Here is a 19184-nt window from a genome sequence, read left to right as displayed (position 1 = left end):
GCACACCATGAAAGAAATTTCAATATTTTCTGCGAAAGCCAATATCATCATTTTTTCCCTTCTTTTTGTCTATTAAATTCAGCTTCTTTTTTTAATAAAAAGTTAATATTTTATTACCAATAGAAAATATATTACGGGTATAATTCACCCTTAGAAAACATCATATTTAATTCCCGCAAACTAAAATCAACCTTAAAGTTATACTAATACTTGGTTGATCCTGTGTCTTTTTAATAAGTTACGATACTTAGATTAGACATTTCATAAATACGAACATTAAACATAATACACTTATGATAAACATATGCAACTCACTTTATATAATATGTGATGAAATCAGGGAAGAATCGTTCGAATGCTTGAAGAGAAGATCGAGGCATAGATATATAAACTGGGAAGATTGGTGTGCTTTCTCGTTCCTAGATGGCTAGAAAATGATCAAAAAACTTCTCCGTTTCACTTGATGAATACTGTACCTTAATTTCTTATTCTGGATGATGTACTATTATATGTCTATTAGCGCCTTGCTTGTGGTTGAATAAAAGTTCCATCTTTGTTGTTAAAAAAAAAAATATGTGATGAAATATACAAGCATGATATAATATCATGTTTCCATTTCCTTTTCCACTAGTTAATAATAGGTAACATTTGATTCGGTGGTTGACCTCTTTGACTTGGATTTCTAACTGTTGGTTTGACTTTTGATAGGTTTTTGTTGGATGGAGAATAAGGAAAGCACGATCTTATCTATAGATAAGAGTGGCAATCACGCTTTGTTAGTTTACCTTATCATCTAACGGTGGGTTTTGATAGGTTTTTCGTTTTTTGTTAGGGTGAACAGAGTCGTATCGGTAAACCGTCGGTAAACCACTTTACCGAAGTAGTAAACCACTGCCAACATCAAGCTTACCGATCAAGCTAAAGGATTTCGGTGAACCTTCACCGATTCGGTGAGAGGGAGGGAGGGGGGGATGGGTGTGTGGTGGGGTCCATTCCTTCTCAACCAATCACACATTTTTTCCTTTTTTTAAAAATAGTTTACCTAAACTCCATTAGGTAAGCCACCGCCAACGTTTTTGAGCATTAGGTAAACAATTTAGATGAATTGACGTGACACTGTCTGATTGGGTGAATGGGGAGTTTGTCTATTCCATATGTTTAACCACTCCTTTCACCCTTAAATATTGTCAGCCCTTGCTTCAACTATTTTGGTTTCTTTTTGTTATCAAACAGTAAATGATAGGCAACCCTATTTTAGCACTTAGCACTTTAAGTGCTAAAATATGGTTGCCTATCATTTACTCTTTCATAATAAAAAGAAGCCAACATAGTTGCAGTTAGGGTTAACAATATGTAACACAAACTTTTTAACACAGCACAGAGTTAAACGGTTTTAGGTTATACATGTTTCGTGTCTAAACATGTCAACACGTTTACGTCATGATTAAACCTATGTACTAACCTAACCTGCTTAGGGTTGACAATACATGTTTCGTGTCTAAACAAGTTCAATACACCTAACTTGCTAATGAAACGACTAAACCCATTTAACTAACCTTCTTAGTTAAATTTATTACATAGAGAAACATAGCCCTAGTCGCTACCATGATTCTCTCATTTGCAGTTTCGTCTTCCCTGATTCTCTCATCCATAACTTCGTTTATTAGGATTCTTCCTTGTCGTTCAGAATCAGACTTCATAAACCCTAATCGACATCGCATCGCACCTTGCGTCCTCATTGACATCAAATCAAATACAAACTTTATAGGAAATGGATTAAGGAGGGGTACACTTGCATCTTATCAAACTTTGCAAATTAAATTAAAGTTTTCTCCCTTGATTACTCTAATCCATTTTGGTTTTCTTTGTTACTTTCACGGTATCATTTAGAAAGTATACGTACGATATTGTTCGAATATGAGATAAATATATAAAAACCCACCTTCCTCAAAGTATAGATCCATCTAGGGTTTGCAAACGTGCCGAGCCATTCGTAAGCTACTTACGATTGAATCGTTAAAACTCGAATAGAGCTGGGCTTAAACAAGCTCGAGCCCGGACTAGAGCTTTTATTGAGACTCACTTAATAAATGAGCTCGAGTCAGACCTTTTATTGAGCCTACTTAATAAACAAGCTAGATTCGGGCTTCACATATCGAGTTTGAGTCGTCTCACGAGCTTGAACAATCGTTTTATTTTATAACTATTTATTCAGTATATCATATATATTTTTATAATAACTATTATTATATATAATTGTGATAAAAATAATTATAAATATAGTATATATTATATATATATATATATGTAAATAATTATAAAAGTATTAAAATATTAATAAATAATGAACTAGTCAAGCTTTAGAAATAGGGTTCCAAATGAAGGTTGAATCCTAGTGATTCAGATAAAATCGTGAGATGAGATAAACTGAATGAATAGATAAAGATGGATAAGTTGATAAAGAGAAGAAAATAATACATGTTAGTTTGAATTTCAAATTAGGCTTGACTTAGTGTAGATTTAGAATAGCTTATTCTAAATAGATGTGTTAAATATATAACTTCTTATTGGGTTTTACTTTATTCTTTATAATAATAATTAACAAACAAGAAAATATTCTTGATGAGTTTTCACAAAAATCTTTCGGTTGCTTTGCTTTGGTTCAATTGATTCCAACACTAAGCACAACAAAACAATACCATCAACAAATACATCCATCCATTACTTCTATATAATAATATCCATATCCAAAAAGCAAACATGCTCACTCATTGACCTTTACATAAAATTTATAATAACATAAAAAGAAAGTATCAAACAAGTCATCAACTAAAAAACCATATCCAAAATTCATAACAATATTCAAAACATATAGTGGTAAGAATAATATTAATTTGTTTATAAGACCAAAATAATAATAATAATAATAATAATAATAATAATAATAATAATAATAATAATAATAATAATAATAATAATAATAATAATAATAATAATAATAAAACGCGCTTTCTTGCAAGCAACATATATTACAAGTGGGCCATGTATTACTTACCATTTCTCCCCTCTTTCTTCTCTCTTTCACTACTTTCATCTACTTTTGTTCCAGACGGTGGTGGTTATGGGAAACTGCTGCCTCGGCAGCGGCGGAGACGGCGGCGGTCAGTCCGCCGTCGGCGGATCTTCTTCTCATCCAGACGCCAATGCTCCGAACGACGCCGTTGAAGGTTTTCTCCGGACTCGCGGCTACCACGGCCTTTACACTCAGATCGAGGTTTACTTCTTCGCTTTTTTTCGCTGTTTTCGTTTTACTTGTTTTAGGATGTGTATACTGTTATTAGTTATGTAATCTGTATTGAATTAGGATGTGTATACTGTTATTAGTTATGTAATCTGTATTGAAGTTTTTTTTTGTTGAATATGCTGTTTAATTTACTAATTTAGCATTAGATGTTAGGTTACTTAGGTCTAGTGACTGGTGAAGTGTTGAAAACTCCGTGAATTGTTTTGTGAAATGTTTGGTTGATGAATTGATTGAATAGTTACATATGTTTGCCACTGGTTGAGGAGGAGGATGTTATTATGATAACTTAATATGTTATTAGAGTTTATGCACATTGATGTTAAGGTAGATGATTTAGCAAAATATGTTAAGTAAAGAAGAATATGTAAAGTGTAGAAGCAAGTAACATGTGTAGTTGTGTGCCTACTTCTAGAATAAGATTTATTTGTCTTTTGATGTAGAATTGGCAAATAATTAAACATAATATCTGAAGTGTAGAGGCAAGTAGTTGTGTGCTTACTTATAGAACAACATTTATTTGTCTTTTTATGTTAACTTGGCAAATAATTCAACAGAATATCTGAAGTGTAGAAGTTAGTAGTTGTGTGCTTGCTTCTAGAATACGATTCATTTGCCTTTTGATGTCAAGTTGGTTGGATTTTGAATGAAAACCAAAGGTTTTGAAACTTGTCTTTAATAAGTTGCTTACTTGGCTGTATTTATAGCATGTGGTGCAAGTTGGAAACGGAATTGGTGTTGGATTATATTTAGATAATAGCATTGGTTGATTCTGGATTTTAAAACTATCGAAGTTACATACATATGAAAATAAAAACACTATGTTTGGCAAAATGGTTTGTTGGCTTGTACTTAAATAGTTCATTTTGTACTTCTTGCAATTAGAAAAAGTTTTAAGCTCAATGTATAAGTTTGTCTTAAAGTAACGGACACATGACTAACTATGAGTTAGCCACTGTGATACAGTTTATGGTTCATGATTATATTGCCTCCTGTTTCTCTGATGCATTTTTAATAAATTCTTGCAGCTATCCTTATCTGCTTCAAATTTACGTGACCGGGATGTGCTTTCGAAGGTAGGTTGTCTGCATTCTTCTGAGAACCTACTTAGTGAAGCCATTTTTTTATATTCCAAATGTTGATTTATTGTGCTTCTTCTAATGCTTAGTGTGTGGTTTATCGAATTTTTATGGCATTTTTATTAGAATAGAGTATTAGAAAAAAAAACAGGAATAATTTTCTTATGTTGATATTTCTCATATACAATAATTAGCAAAACTTGAATCCATGCTAATCACATAACTTTGAGTCATATTTTTCATCTCTTATAATGCTGCAAGTATACATTGCACTTTTTCTAGGTTCAGTAACTAATTGGTTGCACATCAAGATTTTCATTTTTTTTGCTTATATATGTTTGTAATGTTCCAGATAAAGTGAAAATTTGCTTTTAACTACACAGGTCTTCATCTTTATACATGAAAGTTTGCCTGCTTCTCACACATATATGTTTCATTTATAGAGTGATCCTATGGTAGTTATATATACAAAAGGAAGGGATGGTTCGTTGCAAGAGCTTGGCCGTACTGAAGTCGTTTTAAATTCATTAAGTCCTCAATGGATCAAAAAAGTTATTATTAATTATTATTTTGAGATGGTTCAGACACTGGTGTAAGTTTTGCAAACCAATTTCTTTATCTTCTTACATGTATGTATCCTTTTGAATTTCATTTGTTATTATCTTGTATCACAGGTTCCATGTGTACGATATTGACACTCAATTTCATGGACTAGATGAAAAGGTACATTAAATTATTCTATATAGTATATATTAATAATGTCTCTTAAGAAGTAAGAACTCAAAAAGTCGTTTTATTTTTGTCCTACAGATGCTTAAGTTGGATGAGCAGCAACTTCTGGGCGAGGCTACTTGTTCATTATCTGAGGTATCATCTATTCATTTGGTTTATTATTTTTATCATCATACATTATAAGTAACAACGACATGATATCCTATGACTGCTTGAGAAACTTATGTAACATCTCATATATATAGTGTAGGGATCCTAAGAGTAACACATGGTAATTGAGAAACACGAGAAGCATTCTGGACCGCACATTTTCTCTAAGCCAATTTTTTTACTTTTGATTGCACGTTTTGAAGAGGGTTTTTTTTACTCGCACGTTTTTAAGAATTTTTTTTTTTGAATATATACATATATGTATATTGACAATTTTGAATTATACACATGTATGTTGTCAATTCTTAAACTATACATATGTGTGTAGTATGAAACATATATGTACGATACTTATTTTTCAACTTTAAACACGTATATACATATATGCATTTCGTCTCGGGGAGCGAATAGGATTAGATACCCCAGTAGTCCTAGCCGTAAACGATGGATACTAGGCGCTGTGCGTATCGATCCGTGTAGTGCTGTAGCTAACACGTTAAGTATCCCGCTTGGGAGTATGTTCGCAAGAATGAAACTCAAAGGAATTGACGGGGGCCCGCACAAGCGGTGGAGCATGTTGTTTAATTCGATGCAAAGCGAAGAACCTTACCAGGGCTTGACATGCCGCAAATCCTCTTGAAAGAGAGGGCTGCCTTCGGGAACGCCGACACAGGTGGTGCATGGCTGTCGTCAGCTCGTGCCGTAAGGTGTTGGGTTAAGTCCCGCAACGAGCGCAACCCTCGTGTTTAGTTGCCATCGAGTTTGGAACCCTGGACAGACTGCCGGTGATAAGCCGAAGGAAGGTGAGGATGACGTCAAGTCATCATGAAAGATAGGCAATATACACGTGTATATATCAACTATACATATATGTATATATCCAAAAAAAAAAAAAACCTGACAGAAAAAGCTTCTTGCGTTTCTTAATTAACCTAGTGTTTCAAACATTATCCTAACCCTTTATATACACATATAGGATTAGGATCAAATGAGAACCGCATGGAGATTTGCGAACCGAGAGAACCTCTATCAACCAAGCAATTTTTTTAATTTTTTTTCTTACATTTATTTATATGCTACTATTCTTTTCCTTAATGAAAGATTTTTTTTTTTTAAAAAATGTATGTGTACATTTGCATGCTACACATATGTATATCATCAATCTACATATAACTTTTTTGGTTTTTTTATAGTTTTACAAGATAACCTTTTAATAAAAAAAGTTAATTTTTTAACTTATTTGGTTGATACCGGTTCTCTCAAGTTCTCAAATAACTTGTGGTTTTCTCAGGATCCTCACCCTATACACACACACATCTAAATTCAAAGCATTTATTGTAACTGTAAGATGCTGACTTTATTTGTACATAGATAGTAACTAAACGAGACCGCACATTGGCCATAGATCTTATGAGAAAAATGGAATCTACAAGCTCAACTCATTTAAAGAAATTAGGGCAGCTCAAGGTTCATGCAGAAGAATGTGCTGTCTCAAAAACGACAGCTGAATTGGTATTTAGGTGCACTGATTTAGAGAACAAGGAACTCTTCTCCAAAAGTGTATGGATCTGCTGTTGGCAGAAATTGCCACCTTTATATATCATTATAAATTTATAGCATGACCGGCATTGATGTATATTATATTTGTTTTTTGCAGGACCCTTTCCTAGTAATTTCTAAATGTGTGGAGAGTGGGAATGCCATTCCTATTTGCAAAACAGAGGTTTTGAAAAATGATTTAAATCCAATGTGGAAACCCGTCTCCATAAGTGTCGCACGAGCTGGAAGCAAGGAAACACCACTCGTTATTGAGTGCTTCAACTTTAATAGTAACGGGAGGCATGATTTACTTGGGTAAGTGACATAATATTTTCTTTAGCTTCAGTTGTAGTTTTATTACAGGCAAAATGCTGACTTTCAAAAACGATATGTGGGCCATCCACCATTCAGCAAAGTTCAGAAGTCACTTGCTGACTTGGAAAAACTGTCTTTTGGTGGGCAAGGAGAGCATATGTTTGTGCCCATATCTATTGGGAAAGACCAGCAGACTAAGGTATTAAATATTGAAATTTATATGTGCGTATAAGCTTGTGTGATTGTGTTGCACAGCTACACTCTTATCCTTTTTTTTTTATAAAACATTGAATTCAGGTATTGAAGAGTCGGCTATATGTAGACAAGTTTTCTGAAAGTGTTCATCATACGTTTCTTGATTACTTGGATAATGGCTTTGAACTGAGCTTCATGGTGGCCATAGATTTCACAGGTATTTGATCCTACTCTAGAAATGCTTTTAGTTGAGCTTCATAGTGAATCTGTATTGAAGCTCATGTCTTTTACGTTCAATTTTCAGCATCAAATGGAAATCCCCGTTTACCAGATTCGTTACATTACATCGACCATTCTGGACGTCCAAATGCATACCAGAAGGTGATAATCAAATTTTCACATGTCTATACAAAATACACACACATCTATAAATTACAATCACAGTATTATATATACTATAGGCAATACTAGATGCTGGAGAGGTACTGCAGTGTTACGATTCCGAGAGGAAGTTTCATGCATGGGGCTTTGGAGCACGGCCAATTGACGGCCCCGTCTCTCATTGTTTTAACCTAAACGGGAGCAGTGGCCACTCAAAGGTGATACTTATACTGTGCAATATATTTATTATATATTGGGATTCTTGATTTTTATGTTCGTGTTATCATTCTAGGTTGATGGGATTCACGGAATTATGATGGCATACGCAAGTGCCCTTTTTAACGTCACACTTGCGGGGCCAACCCTATTTGGACCTGTGATTACTGCTGCAGCAAGGATAGCCAGCCAGTCGTTAGCAGCTAATGAAAAGAAATACTTTGTGTTGTTAATTATCACGGTATACATCACCATTCGTTATACTATTAAGAGTAAAATGCCATTTTCGTCCCTGAGGATTGGCTACTTTTGCAACTTTAGTCCAAAGGTTTGTTTTTCCGCATCTGGATCCAAAAGGTTTGAAATCTTGCCATTTTCATCCGACTCGTTAACTCCATCCATTTTTTTAACGTTAAGTCAGGGGTATTTTCGTCTTTTTAGACATTTTTGTGATGATTTAAGGGTTTGGGTGGGGAGAAAGTCAACAGAGGTGGATCTTTATTTCTTATAGTGTTTTTTATTTAATAAAAAATGTCTTAAAAGATGGAAATGCCCCTCATTTAACGGAGAAAAATGGATAGAGTTAACGAGTTGGATGAAAATGGCAAGATTTCAAACCTTTTGGATCCAGATGCCAAAAAGCAAACCTTTGGACGAAAGTAGCAAAAGTGGTCAAACCTCATGGACGAAAATGACATTTTACTATACTATAAAAGATGTTATTTTATTTAATTTACAATTGTTATTTCATTGTTGTCTTATCGTAACGAATTCACTGGGAATGTGACAGGATGGAGTGATAACAGATCTACAAGAAACAAAAGATGCCCTTGTGAATGCATCTGATTTGCCACTATCTATCCTTATTGTTGGGGTTGGTGGGGCCGACTTTAAGGAGATGGAGGTACTAAAATTACTCTTTTGCCCATTTTGTTACGTTGCATCCATCACATTTTACTTAAAAGAGGTTTTGTTTTCTTCAATTTTAATGTTTGGCAGATTTTAGATGCTGACAAAGGAGAGAGGCTTGAAAGTACAACGGGACGCGTTGCAACACGTGATATAGTCCAATTTGTTCCATTCCGAGATGTACAAGGTAATTCGTTCTGTTCCATACACACAGAAATACCTACATACATACATAAATATATGCATATGTTTCCATATGTATCAAAAGTCAAAAGTTGACTTATTCTCTAATCTATTCGTTTTTTCTTGCATGCAGGTGGAGAAATGTCTGTTGTTCAATCACTTTTGGAAGAACTACCTTCGCAATTCTTAACCTTCATGAAAAACAGAGATATTCGCCCAAGTACATGATCGCTTACAAAAACTGTAAATACACGTTACTAGTGCTTTCTATCATATTTCATGTGCAATTTTCGATTTCATTCTTTTCATCCTCATGATTTGGATAGATGTGCTGGTTCGATTGTCCCGCACCAACTTGTGGGGCCCATTAAACACGAGCCATCAAATCTATCCAAATTATGAGTAAAAAGGAGAGAATGGTTTTGAATATGTCACTTGAAAATGATAGAAACACAAAATCATCATGTTGTATGTTTTAGTGTTGATTTGCACATCACATCATGTGATAGTTTTGGAGTTGAACTATTTGACCACGTACCTGTGCTTTGAAGAGGTTGACTTGTCTTGTTAAGGATGTCAATAGCTTCATCTCTTGAAAAATTGTAATTTTTTTCTTTTTATTTTTTTTAATTCCTGTAATTTACTCTATTTAAAAGTGAATTGAAAAATGAGTTGTGATTTTCGGTAGACGTGCCGAACATTTAAAAACAGTACAAAATATAGAAAGAAATTGGTAATTAGTGACTTCGTCTTCAAACTTTTCAAAGTAGTTCCCTCAATTGTTAGTTTTTTTTTCGAGTTTCTATATATGGAATTCAATGCTTGTTACCACTAGGTGTCCAATATATGTTAATTATTTAGACTGATGTTTGAAAATCCTGGACATCGAATATGTCACTTGATCGGTTCACTTGTCGGACTGGAATGAGCATCTTTAAAAACTATAAATAACATTGTAATCAACTTAAGTGGATGTGGACAGGTGTGTGCATTCATATACATTTACACACACACACGCACATGAACCAAGTGGATTTGGATGCGGATGTTTGCGTAAATGACCATGATGTCTCACGATTTGTTGAAGACGAGGTAGCTATTCATGTACGCACTTATAAACTTCACTTTAATTGTGACGATAAGATATTTATAACCGCCTACTAAACTCCGTTTTAAATTCTCATTACATGTGCAAATACTATGTATAAATTTTTAATTCTCATTACATGTGCAAGTACTATGTATAAAATACATTATGCGATTCCTTGTAGCTCTCTACCTAAAATTGGTTATATAACGAACGTGTCTTTAGAAACATATTGCTCATTGTATCTAAGAAAACATAGATAAAACCAATGAATTTTTCAATAATTGCTATTTTACTTAACCTGACCGAAAACATGTACCTTGCTGACAAGGTAAAAAGGTTTACTGCTGATTTTTAACAGAATTGATTGTCTTTGTTGGTATTTTTGAAAGTTAGCCTTAATAACAACTTTAAAGCTAAGCGACAAAACAAGAAATAGTCAAAATGCCTTCTTATAAACTCGAAGTTATAAATATCAAGTATGCAAAGGGTAGTGATTTGGTGGTTAATTTAAGACTTATCGTTCACATTTGAAATTTAAATTTCAGACAACGTTCTTTATGTAATAATAAGACTCCCTTGTTAAGGAAGATGACAACATCTCTTGGTTTGCATTCACTTTGTGGGTGTTGGACCGGTTCTTGTGTCGTCTTGATTGAATGTTTGGACCCAAGGGAAAAGGCTCCTGCAAACACACAAAACAAATCCATTTCGATTATACACAACTAGTAAAAGTAAACTATGCACTTAACAATCATTGGTTATAAAGTTAAAGATTGGTTGTTTTAGGTTAAATTTTTACTTCTAATGGATCAAATGAATTAAAAGTCGCCAAACTGCTATTCAAATGTTTTCAAACGCCTCTTTAAACAACTTCGTATAGCTTTTATTCATATTTAGCTTTTATTCACAATCGATTATCTACTCCATCTCTATAATTACACTAAAAATCACTACCTTTTCTCACTCATTTTCAATTAAATAATATTTTTTATACTTTTATCATTAGCTTTTCTCTGTCGTCCACTCACAACCACTTTCAAAAAATATTAAAGAATTATAGAGGGTGAACAGTGTCTTTTGATGAACAGTAACATTTTCTCTTATATAAAAATAATGAAATGGACCATATGTGTTAGCAATTGAACTTGGCCCGGCCCGGCCTGTTGTGGATCTGACACTTATGCCATTTCTGTTCTTATTTCACGGGACCTCATAACTCCAAACGGGTCAACTTTTATAGATTCCAGTGCACTAAATGTGGACGTTTGATGCATATCAAGTAGGGGTGACAAAGTTGGTGGGTCAGCTAGTCTTGGTAACGGGTCAACTTGTTAGAATAAGTTTATCTGACCCGTTAAAAATAATGTGTACAATGTGATGTGTTACCTGACTTCCGGCATTCGGGCCATCTGTGGTAAAGAGAATAGGATGACAAGACTTATCTTCATTCAACAAGCTTGATTCTTGGAAGTGTGAGATTAAGGCAGCTTTTCCCTGGATTCTAGCATATGCAAGAGATGCCACTTTTCCACTATGGAACTTTTCCCATTTTTTGCCATTAAATGACTGCAAAAGTATGTTGCCGCTTTTGGTATTTCTTTTCATTAAATTAAATTATAACTGAGAATTTAGCAGATTGGACGGCTCGGATCACACAAAGCATGCAACTTACCTTGTAAAATGGCACTATCTGAAGTGGATCAGTCATGTTTATAAATGCATACCCCATATTGCACTTATTCTGTGAACACACAAATAAGGTTACAGATGGTATATTTTCTAACACAAGAATAAAACGTCAAACAACTTGTAAATTGCCCCGCGCGTTGCCATGGCGTTCCAAAAAAAAATCACGTTAAAACGTAGACCAACTGAAAACGTACATAAAAATAAGCACGAGTACGTATTATATTTGACCCGACTCATTTCTGGAAAAAAAATAAAATTTACCTCAAAATGTAGACCAACTGAAAATGTACATAATAATAAGCATAAGAACGTATTATACTTGAACCGACTCATTTCCGGGAAAAAAAAATTACATCAAAACGTAGACCAACTGAAAACATACTTAACAATAAGCATAAGAACATATTACATTTGACCCGACTCATTTCCGGGAAAAATTTACGTCTAAACATAAATCAACTTGAATTTACACCCACATGTACATAAGAACATATTACATTTGACCCGACTCATTTCCGGGAAAAATTTACGTCTAAACATAGATCAACTTGAATTTACACCCACATGTACATAAGAATAAACACGTAAAACTCAATTACAAAGTCTTTAGAAAGTTAAGGGGTTGTAAGTGTCAGTGCTGAAAGTTGAGGGGTAAAAGTATAAAAAATACAAATAGACAAAAAAAAGAAGCAAAAAAAAACTCAAATCACTGTTCACGCAAACTCGCAAAGTTGGTAGTTGCAGTATATATAATGGTATAATACTTTTACCTTGAAGTCAATAGGCAGATATATAAAATCATAAGTTCCTTGATTATGTTCATTGATTACAGCCAATAGCATCGCTGAACTGTACCTGCAGTAATAACACTGGATTCAATAGCTGCAAAACTGGAGGAAATTCTTGAGGATAATTCAAACTAGTACTAAGATGAAAAAGAAACAATACATATATTATCGTACTTATTCGGAATATTTTTAATCATCAATGTCGTGCGTGAGTCTTCCCCGCGCAAAACACGCTCAATATCAAGTTCAAACTGTTTCTCATCTGTTTGGCAGGAAACGGATTCATGTCTTCCATGGGATGTTCGTCTCACCCGTCCCTTTGGCCTGCTAAAAGAGCACTTCTTGGGATTTGAAGCGGTATGAGCAGAAACACCGTTAGTACTCAACGGGGGTGAGTATGACCAGATTACAGGATTTAGTTGACGATTCTGGAAGGAGCTAGAACCGTTCAGCACATGATGATGTCCCCTGAGTGCTGAACCAGACATGTGTTCAAATGGCGGACCATATGAACCGAACATATGAAGATGCTTGTTGTTTGTTTCTGGTGTAAAACCGACAGCTTCCGAGTTTAAAGAGTCATAGGTGACATGACCTCTGCAGTTGATGGGTAATGATTGGGGATGGAAAGCTTGGTCGGTAGAATAATGAGTCATGTGGCCAAATTGATTATAAGTAGATGACATCCCAACCATAGATGGAAAGCTATTTGTAAAACAGCCACCATAGATATACTCATCCTTCATGCAGCTATTTACCACTACACCAAAAGAAATACTTGTGGTGAGATGGGTCAAGATTTGAGACGAAAAGCATACTCCCTTAGAACTAGAGGTAGAAATATGGGTGGGCGGGATAGTTAACGGGCCGGGGCCAGTCAGATTGGCCCGCACACACTGTTTGCCCATTTTAAAATGAGTAAAATGTCATTTTCGTCCCTGAGGTTTGGCCAGTTTTGCGACTTTCGTCCAAAGGTTTGTTTTTCCGCATTTGAATCCAAAAAGCTTGAAATCTTGCCATTTTCAGCCGGCTCGTTAACTCCATCCATTTTTCTCCGTTAAGTCAGGGGTATTTCTGTCTTTTTTGCTAGCTTGGCAATTCGGCCTTTTTCAGGGGTTTTCAGTCTTTTTACATAAAGTGAAAAAGACCGAATTCCCCTTTGAGTTAGCAAAAAAGACAGAAATACCACTGACTTAACAGAGAAAAATGGATGGAGTTAACGAGCCAAGTGAAAACGGCAAGATTTCAAACCTTTTGGATCCAGATGCGGAAAAACAAACCTTTGGATGAGAGTCGCAAAATTGGCCAAACCCCAGGGACGAAAATGGCATTTTACTCTTTTTGAAATTTATTTGTATTATGAAATAAATTCAGACAACTTTCTACCCTTTTGACCCGTTCAGCTTGTTAGCTAATTTTTTTATATGGCCCGTTTAAGATTAAACATGACCAAGTTCATTAGTTATGGGTCGAAACCTCCACCTATACTTTAAACAAATCAAATCAGTTGCAAATTTCTTCCATGGAAAAGGTATATATACCATGTGGTAACGAGTTGCTATTAGGATTTTGACATGACCTAAGTTGATCTTGCATTAGCCCATGAGTAAATTGTTGCATCAAGCTGCACAAGGATAATGTTAGTCCAAAATCTTCAGCATAATTAAAAAAATATATATAGTGTTTAACAATCATCAATCAATGACAAATGAAATCAGGTTTTAGAAAAAGAAACTAAATATGTCATAAATTTATCTTTATCTCAGCTTGGAAATTTAAGGCAAATGATAGAGATGATTTATTAGGAATAATCAAATAATACCTTTTTGCACATTCTGGATGGTTTACTTGAAGTTTGATCCCTTGCAACATATTACTACTACTTAATCCATTGATAGCTGCCTCTGTAGCTCGAATATCATAAAATTTAATATGTCTTTGATGTATGGTTCCACATATCTGTCAGTAACAAAAAAAAAAAAACACATAAGGAGGACGATTCATGATTCATCATGTCATATTTTTTATATAAATCTCAGCGAATAACTTACTTCTTCAATTTCTCCAAAATTGCCAAATATTTGGTGAAGTTTGTCATTTGATATAGAGGGATCACAGATGGATACCTCAAGGCTGGAGGTATTCTCCTATATATGAGTCAAAGTTGTAAAAGTCAAAATAAATCCAACAACATATTAGGACATAAACGAACATAAACAGACGTTCATGAACATAAATGAACAAACAAAATGTGTGTTCGTGTTCGTTAAATGAACAAAAAATTGTGTTCATGTTCGTTCATTTATTTAAATAAATGAACTTCTTGCCGAACAACTCACAAACAGTTCGTGAACGTTCGGTTTATTTACAGGCCTAGGAAAAATACTAAACAAACTATAAAATTTTGGTCATGTACCTTTGGATTCAAATAACGTATGTTAAGCTTCTCATTTTCCAATGGCACGTTTTGAAGTTTGCTAAACGCAATAGTAGCAGCTCTTATGTCATAATAGGAAATTATCACAAAACCTTGACATCTACAAACTGTGTAGAAAGTTTGTATGTGTCCATGTTGCTGATAGAGAAAAGCAGCCATTATAAGTAAGAATCGAACATCAAAAAAGAACGGAAAATAGAAAGAACATACGGAAAAAGAGCTGTTATGCACCTCAAAAAGAGCCCTGAGTTCTGAATTCTCAACTCTGTTATCCACATTTTTCACAAGAAGTGTTCTGGAAGGGTGTTCACTGTAAACTAAATAGTCTGAACTGCTTTGATCACTATTAAGTCCTTCAGCGGTCAAAAGATTCTGTTGACTAATATATAACTTGGAATTGACTTCTAATTCCATGCCTCCATTACTGCTGAACAGATCAAACTCTTCATCGTCAGCAGTACAACCCAATTCATCAAGTACGCCAGAGAAGAGATCTTCCTCATCAGGAAGAAGACTTTCAATAGTCTGTGATTGTTTGGTACATATTATTGACCCCTTTTCTTCAAAGCATGTGTCTGCAGTAATTACATAAATATTAATATTTAATCTCCGTCACATCTCACAAGCAACATGGAATTGATAACACATGGGTATCAGTCATTGTATACCAACCGATAAAGAAAAGTAACAGTTTATAAATATAAGTAACTGAATGAATAATGCTCACCTTGCTTATTGGCTTTGAGAGTTGATTTTGCAACATGTTCCTTGCAAAGTAAGGACATAGGTTTTTCAAAAAATCAATAACAAAGATCCAATAAGAAGATAATAATAATAATAATATGGAAACCATGAACCCATATATAAAACATGAGGGAAAAAAACAAACACATAGACTGCAACATAAAAGTTAAAAAAGGGTACCTGTAGATCCTTAACAGCAACTGGCATAATGGCAGTAGGAAAGCATAACAGAGTGGATGATGAAGGTCTAGAAGCCCCAACTTAGTATAATTTGATCCCTATTTAAACATTATCTGATGCGGACCACTTGACCAATAATAAGCACTATTTCAGTACAGTAGAACTGGTTAAAACAATTTGTCTAATATAAACACACATGAGCAATTTAGCATACAACCAATTTCTCATAACCAGGACACCTTATTGCAAAATTACAAACAAGGAAACCTGGCAAAAATTACACAGAATCTCCAAATACATTTACTTCCTAAGTTATATCCGGACCGATTACCTTTTACATAAATTAGACTATAACTCCAAAATTAAGATTAAACAGTTCTTCCTTAGCAATAAACATTCATCCGAACCGTTTAATTTTTACAAAATTAAAATAAAAATTCACAACTATAATTGAACAGTTCTTCCTTAGCGATAAACATTCATCTGAACTGATTAGTTTTACATAAATTAGACTAACACTCACAATTAAGATTAAACAGTTCCTCAGTAATAAACATTCATCTAAACCAATCAATATTTACAAAATTAGACTAAAACTCTACAATTAACATCAAACAGTTCTTCCTTAGTAATAAGCATTCATCTAAACCGATTAATTTCAACATAAATTAGACTAACACTCCACAATTAAGATTAAACAGTTCTTCCCTAGCAATAAACATTCATCCGTACGTATTACTTCTTACGAAACTACACTAGAACTCCACAGTTAACATCAAACAGTTCTTCCTTAGTAATAAACATTCATCCGAACCAATTAACCTTTACATAAATTAAACTAAAACTCCATAATTAAGCTTAAACAGTTCTTCCTTAGCAATAAACATTCATCCGAACCTATTAATTTGACGAAAAAATACACTAAAACTCCACAAGTAAGATTTAACAGTTCTTCCTTAGCAATAAACATTCATCTGAACCGATCAATTGTTACATAAATCAAACGAAAACTCCACAATTAAGCTTAAACAGTTCTTCCTTACTAACAAACATTCATCCGAACATATTAATTTGACGAAAAAATACACTAAAACTCCACAAGTAAGATTTAACAGTAAACATTCATCTGAACCGATCAATTGTTACATAAATTAAACTAAAACTCCACAATTAAGCTTAAACAATTCTTCCTTACTAACAAACATTCATCTGAACCAATTATATTTTACATAAATTACACTAACACTCCAAAACTAAGATCCAAACCTAACTTCACAAACCTCATCGGAAACAACTAAATTCACCAAAATGTAAGATCAAACACCAAACATTCACCAAATTCTATCAAAAGCAAACACACATGCTAGCGCCTAACAATCAAACAAACCGCACTAAATTAACAACCATAACTTTCAATTTCCGACGTAATTGATCACAAACGAAGCTATTTTAAGCACATAATTAGGTTTAGAAAAAATTAGGTAAACTAAACCAGAACTAACCTGCTACCGACTCTGTTGTGTTTGCGAAATCTGAAGCAACAGAGAGAATATATGTAGGAGCTGAAAAACGGTTATTTACATGTTCGCCGGAGATGAAGAGAGAGAAAGAAGAAATATGGCCGGAGAGGAGAGTAGATGGAGTCCGGTGAGTATGGCTTTCAATGAGAAAATGACAAAAAGTGAAAAAGAAATGGGCGCGATATGTGTGTGTTTGCGTGAGGCAGTTAAATTACGAATTACGTAACATGTCAATTTCTACTCACTACTGTTCTTTTTTTTTTCTTTTTTGAAGTGTTTTTTATTTATTTATTTATTTATTTATTTATTTATTTATTTATTTATTTATTTATTTATTTATTTATACACTCGTATTGAAATACGTATAAAATCAGGAAAAGATTTTTTGTTCATAAAGAGATAAAAAGAAATTGATACGTTCACTTAATTCATAATTGAATGTTATTAATGTGGAATTAAGATCAAATTATGATTTTATCTTTCAATTAAAAGCTAGATTTTTAGCAAAATTTTAATAGTAGGTGCACTAACCAATGACCACCCTCTATGTTAACATGTGCGGTTTCTCTCATTCCTCTCTCTACAGATGTAGTTCTCTCTTTCTCTTTCGTTCATCTCTCACAATTCCCGTCCATGGAGACGGATTCCTCATCATCGCTCTTCTTGTCACGTCCTCCCTGCCTATCTATTTCTTCTACATAGGTCCAAGATTTTCACACTCATACTTGTTGAAGATGGTCTTGATGAAGGAAAATTCACCAAACTGTGTATCTTGTGTTTACTCGTTCAAAAAGATAATAATAAGTATATAAATCATATATGTATTTTAACCTTATAATTTAAAAAGTGAAAACATGTAAATACAATATATATATATATATATATATATAGTGGATTTCTATTGAAAAATAGTTGTTAGACCATCTACTAGGGCCGGCTCAACCAATATGGAGGCCTCAAGCGAACTCAATATTTCAGGCCCCTAACTCATTTCCAAATATCATGTTACAAAAAGTATAACAAATAGCATATGTATATTTTTTTAAACTGGTGGCCCTAATCAGATGATGGCCTAAAGCTAAGGCTTTAAAAAATGCTGACCTTTGGGCCGGCCCTGCCATCTACGATAGGGATGCACAAAAACATCGCCTACATGCCATCTATCAAAACTCACTCTCTCGTGCCTCTCTCACAACATTCTCTCCCTTTATAAAAAACTACCAATAAACCATCATTCTTATATACCCTACTCTTTATCCTTTCCCTTCACTCCCTTTCAATTTCATCTCCAAAAAGGCAAAAACTACACAAAATCTTCCCATGACGATGCTCTTAGAATATTAAAATGATATTTTCTACCTTTACCTTTTATATACTTTGGTGTGTGTCCTTACTGTCTGGGGTGGGAGGATTACGACAACGCCGGTGAACTCGGGATGGTGTTGAGGCTCGGCTCCACCGCACGACGTCCCGGGACGAGCCCCACACCAAGTGGTCTAACTTGTTTACTATTTCTTTTAATATCATATATTTCTACTTTTAGTTTTTTGGTGCTCTTTTATTAAAAAGATTACTATAACATATATTTAACTAATTTATTATAACAATATTAACTTTTAAATAGAATGTTTATGTTTGTATTTTCATCTTATAAGGGTATACGGTATGGGTTCATGGAGGGTTCACCCCGATTGGGACCCCCCCCCCCTCTCAACCCCGATGATCTTCTTCAAGAA

General features: G+C 34.1%; 2 protein-coding genes across 4 annotated transcripts; one reads left to right on the top strand and one right to left on the bottom strand.

The window, feature by feature from the left end:
* Window positions 1-3045: 3045 nt before the first annotated feature.
* On the top strand, window positions 3046-9740 carry LOC110879972 (protein BONZAI 2). 2 transcript variants are annotated; one of them, XM_022128525.2, is made up of 15 exons: window positions 3046-3274; window positions 4330-4377; window positions 4824-4972; window positions 5055-5103; window positions 5191-5247; window positions 6634-6822; window positions 6920-7116; window positions 7213-7315; window positions 7414-7528; window positions 7616-7692; window positions 7773-7910; window positions 7985-8149; window positions 8699-8812; window positions 8908-9004; window positions 9134-9740. In XM_022128525.2, the coding sequence occupies exons 1-15, from the start codon at window positions 3122-3124 to the stop codon at window positions 9226-9228; spliced, it is 1746 nt and encodes a 581-aa protein (XP_021984217.1). In that variant the 5' UTR covers window positions 3046-3121; the 3' UTR covers window positions 9229-9740. The 2 variants fall into 2 exon arrangements, with proteins under 2 accessions (XP_021984217.1, XP_021984218.1); XM_022128526.2 differs by having other exon boundaries at window positions 3181-3274; window positions 4764-4972.
* A 783-nt stretch (window positions 9741-10523) lies between these two features.
* LOC110879973 (protein MEI2-like 1) lies at window positions 10524-17647 on the bottom strand. Of its 2 annotated transcripts, none has more exons than XM_022128528.2 (13): window positions 17431-17647; window positions 15929-16072; window positions 15732-15771; window positions 15236-15579; window positions 14984-15142; window positions 14619-14714; window positions 14390-14526; window positions 14109-14191; window positions 12742-13327; window positions 12550-12634; window positions 11763-11831; window positions 11477-11656; window positions 10524-10772 (listed from the first exon to the last, which is right to left on the bottom strand). In XM_022128528.2, the coding sequence occupies exons 2-13, from the start codon at window positions 15953-15955 to the stop codon at window positions 10632-10634; spliced, it is 1947 nt and encodes a 648-aa protein (XP_021984220.1). In that variant the 5' UTR covers window positions 15956-16072; window positions 17431-17647; the 3' UTR covers window positions 10524-10631. The 2 variants fall into 2 exon arrangements, with proteins under 2 accessions (XP_021984220.1, XP_021984219.1); XM_022128527.2 differs by having other exon boundaries at window positions 15929-16054.
* Between the last annotated feature and the right edge of the window lie 1537 nt (window positions 17648-19184).

The sequence above is a fragment of the Helianthus annuus genome, chromosome 9, assembly GCF_002127325.2.
Source record: "Helianthus annuus cultivar XRQ/B chromosome 9, HanXRQr2.0-SUNRISE, whole genome shotgun sequence".
Classification (NCBI taxonomy): domain Eukaryota; kingdom Viridiplantae; phylum Streptophyta; class Magnoliopsida; order Asterales; family Asteraceae; genus Helianthus; species Helianthus annuus.
This window is presented reverse-complemented; position numbering and strand designations above follow the sequence as displayed.

What these genes read in the sequence shown, in the direction of transcription:
- LOC110879972 (XM_022128525.2), top strand. Translation starts at nt 3,122, where the DNA reads ATGGGAAACTGCTGCCTCGGCAGCGGCGGAGACGGCGGCGGTCAGTCC. An exon ending in ACCGGGATGTGCTTTCGAAG is followed by an intron (nt 4,378 to 4,823) that starts GTAGGTTGTCTG and finishes TTTCATTTATAG; the next exon opens with AGTGATCCTATGGTAGTTAT. An exon ending in CTACTTGTTCATTATCTGAG is followed by an intron (nt 5,248 to 6,633) that starts GTATCATCTATT and finishes ATTTGTACATAG; the next exon opens with ATAGTAACTAAACGAGACCG.
- LOC110879973 (XM_022128528.2), bottom strand. Translation starts at nt 15,955, where the DNA reads ATGCCAGTTGCTGTTAAGGATCTACAG. An exon ending in ATTTTGGAGAAATTGAAGAA is followed by an intron (nt 14,527 to 14,618) that starts GTAAGTTATTCG and finishes TGTTACTGACAG; the next exon opens with ATATGTGGAACCATACATCA. An exon ending in AGATAGTGCCATTTTACAAG is followed by an intron (nt 11,657 to 11,762) that starts GTAAGTTGCATG and finishes ATACTTTTGCAG; the next exon opens with TCATTTAATGGCAAAAAATG.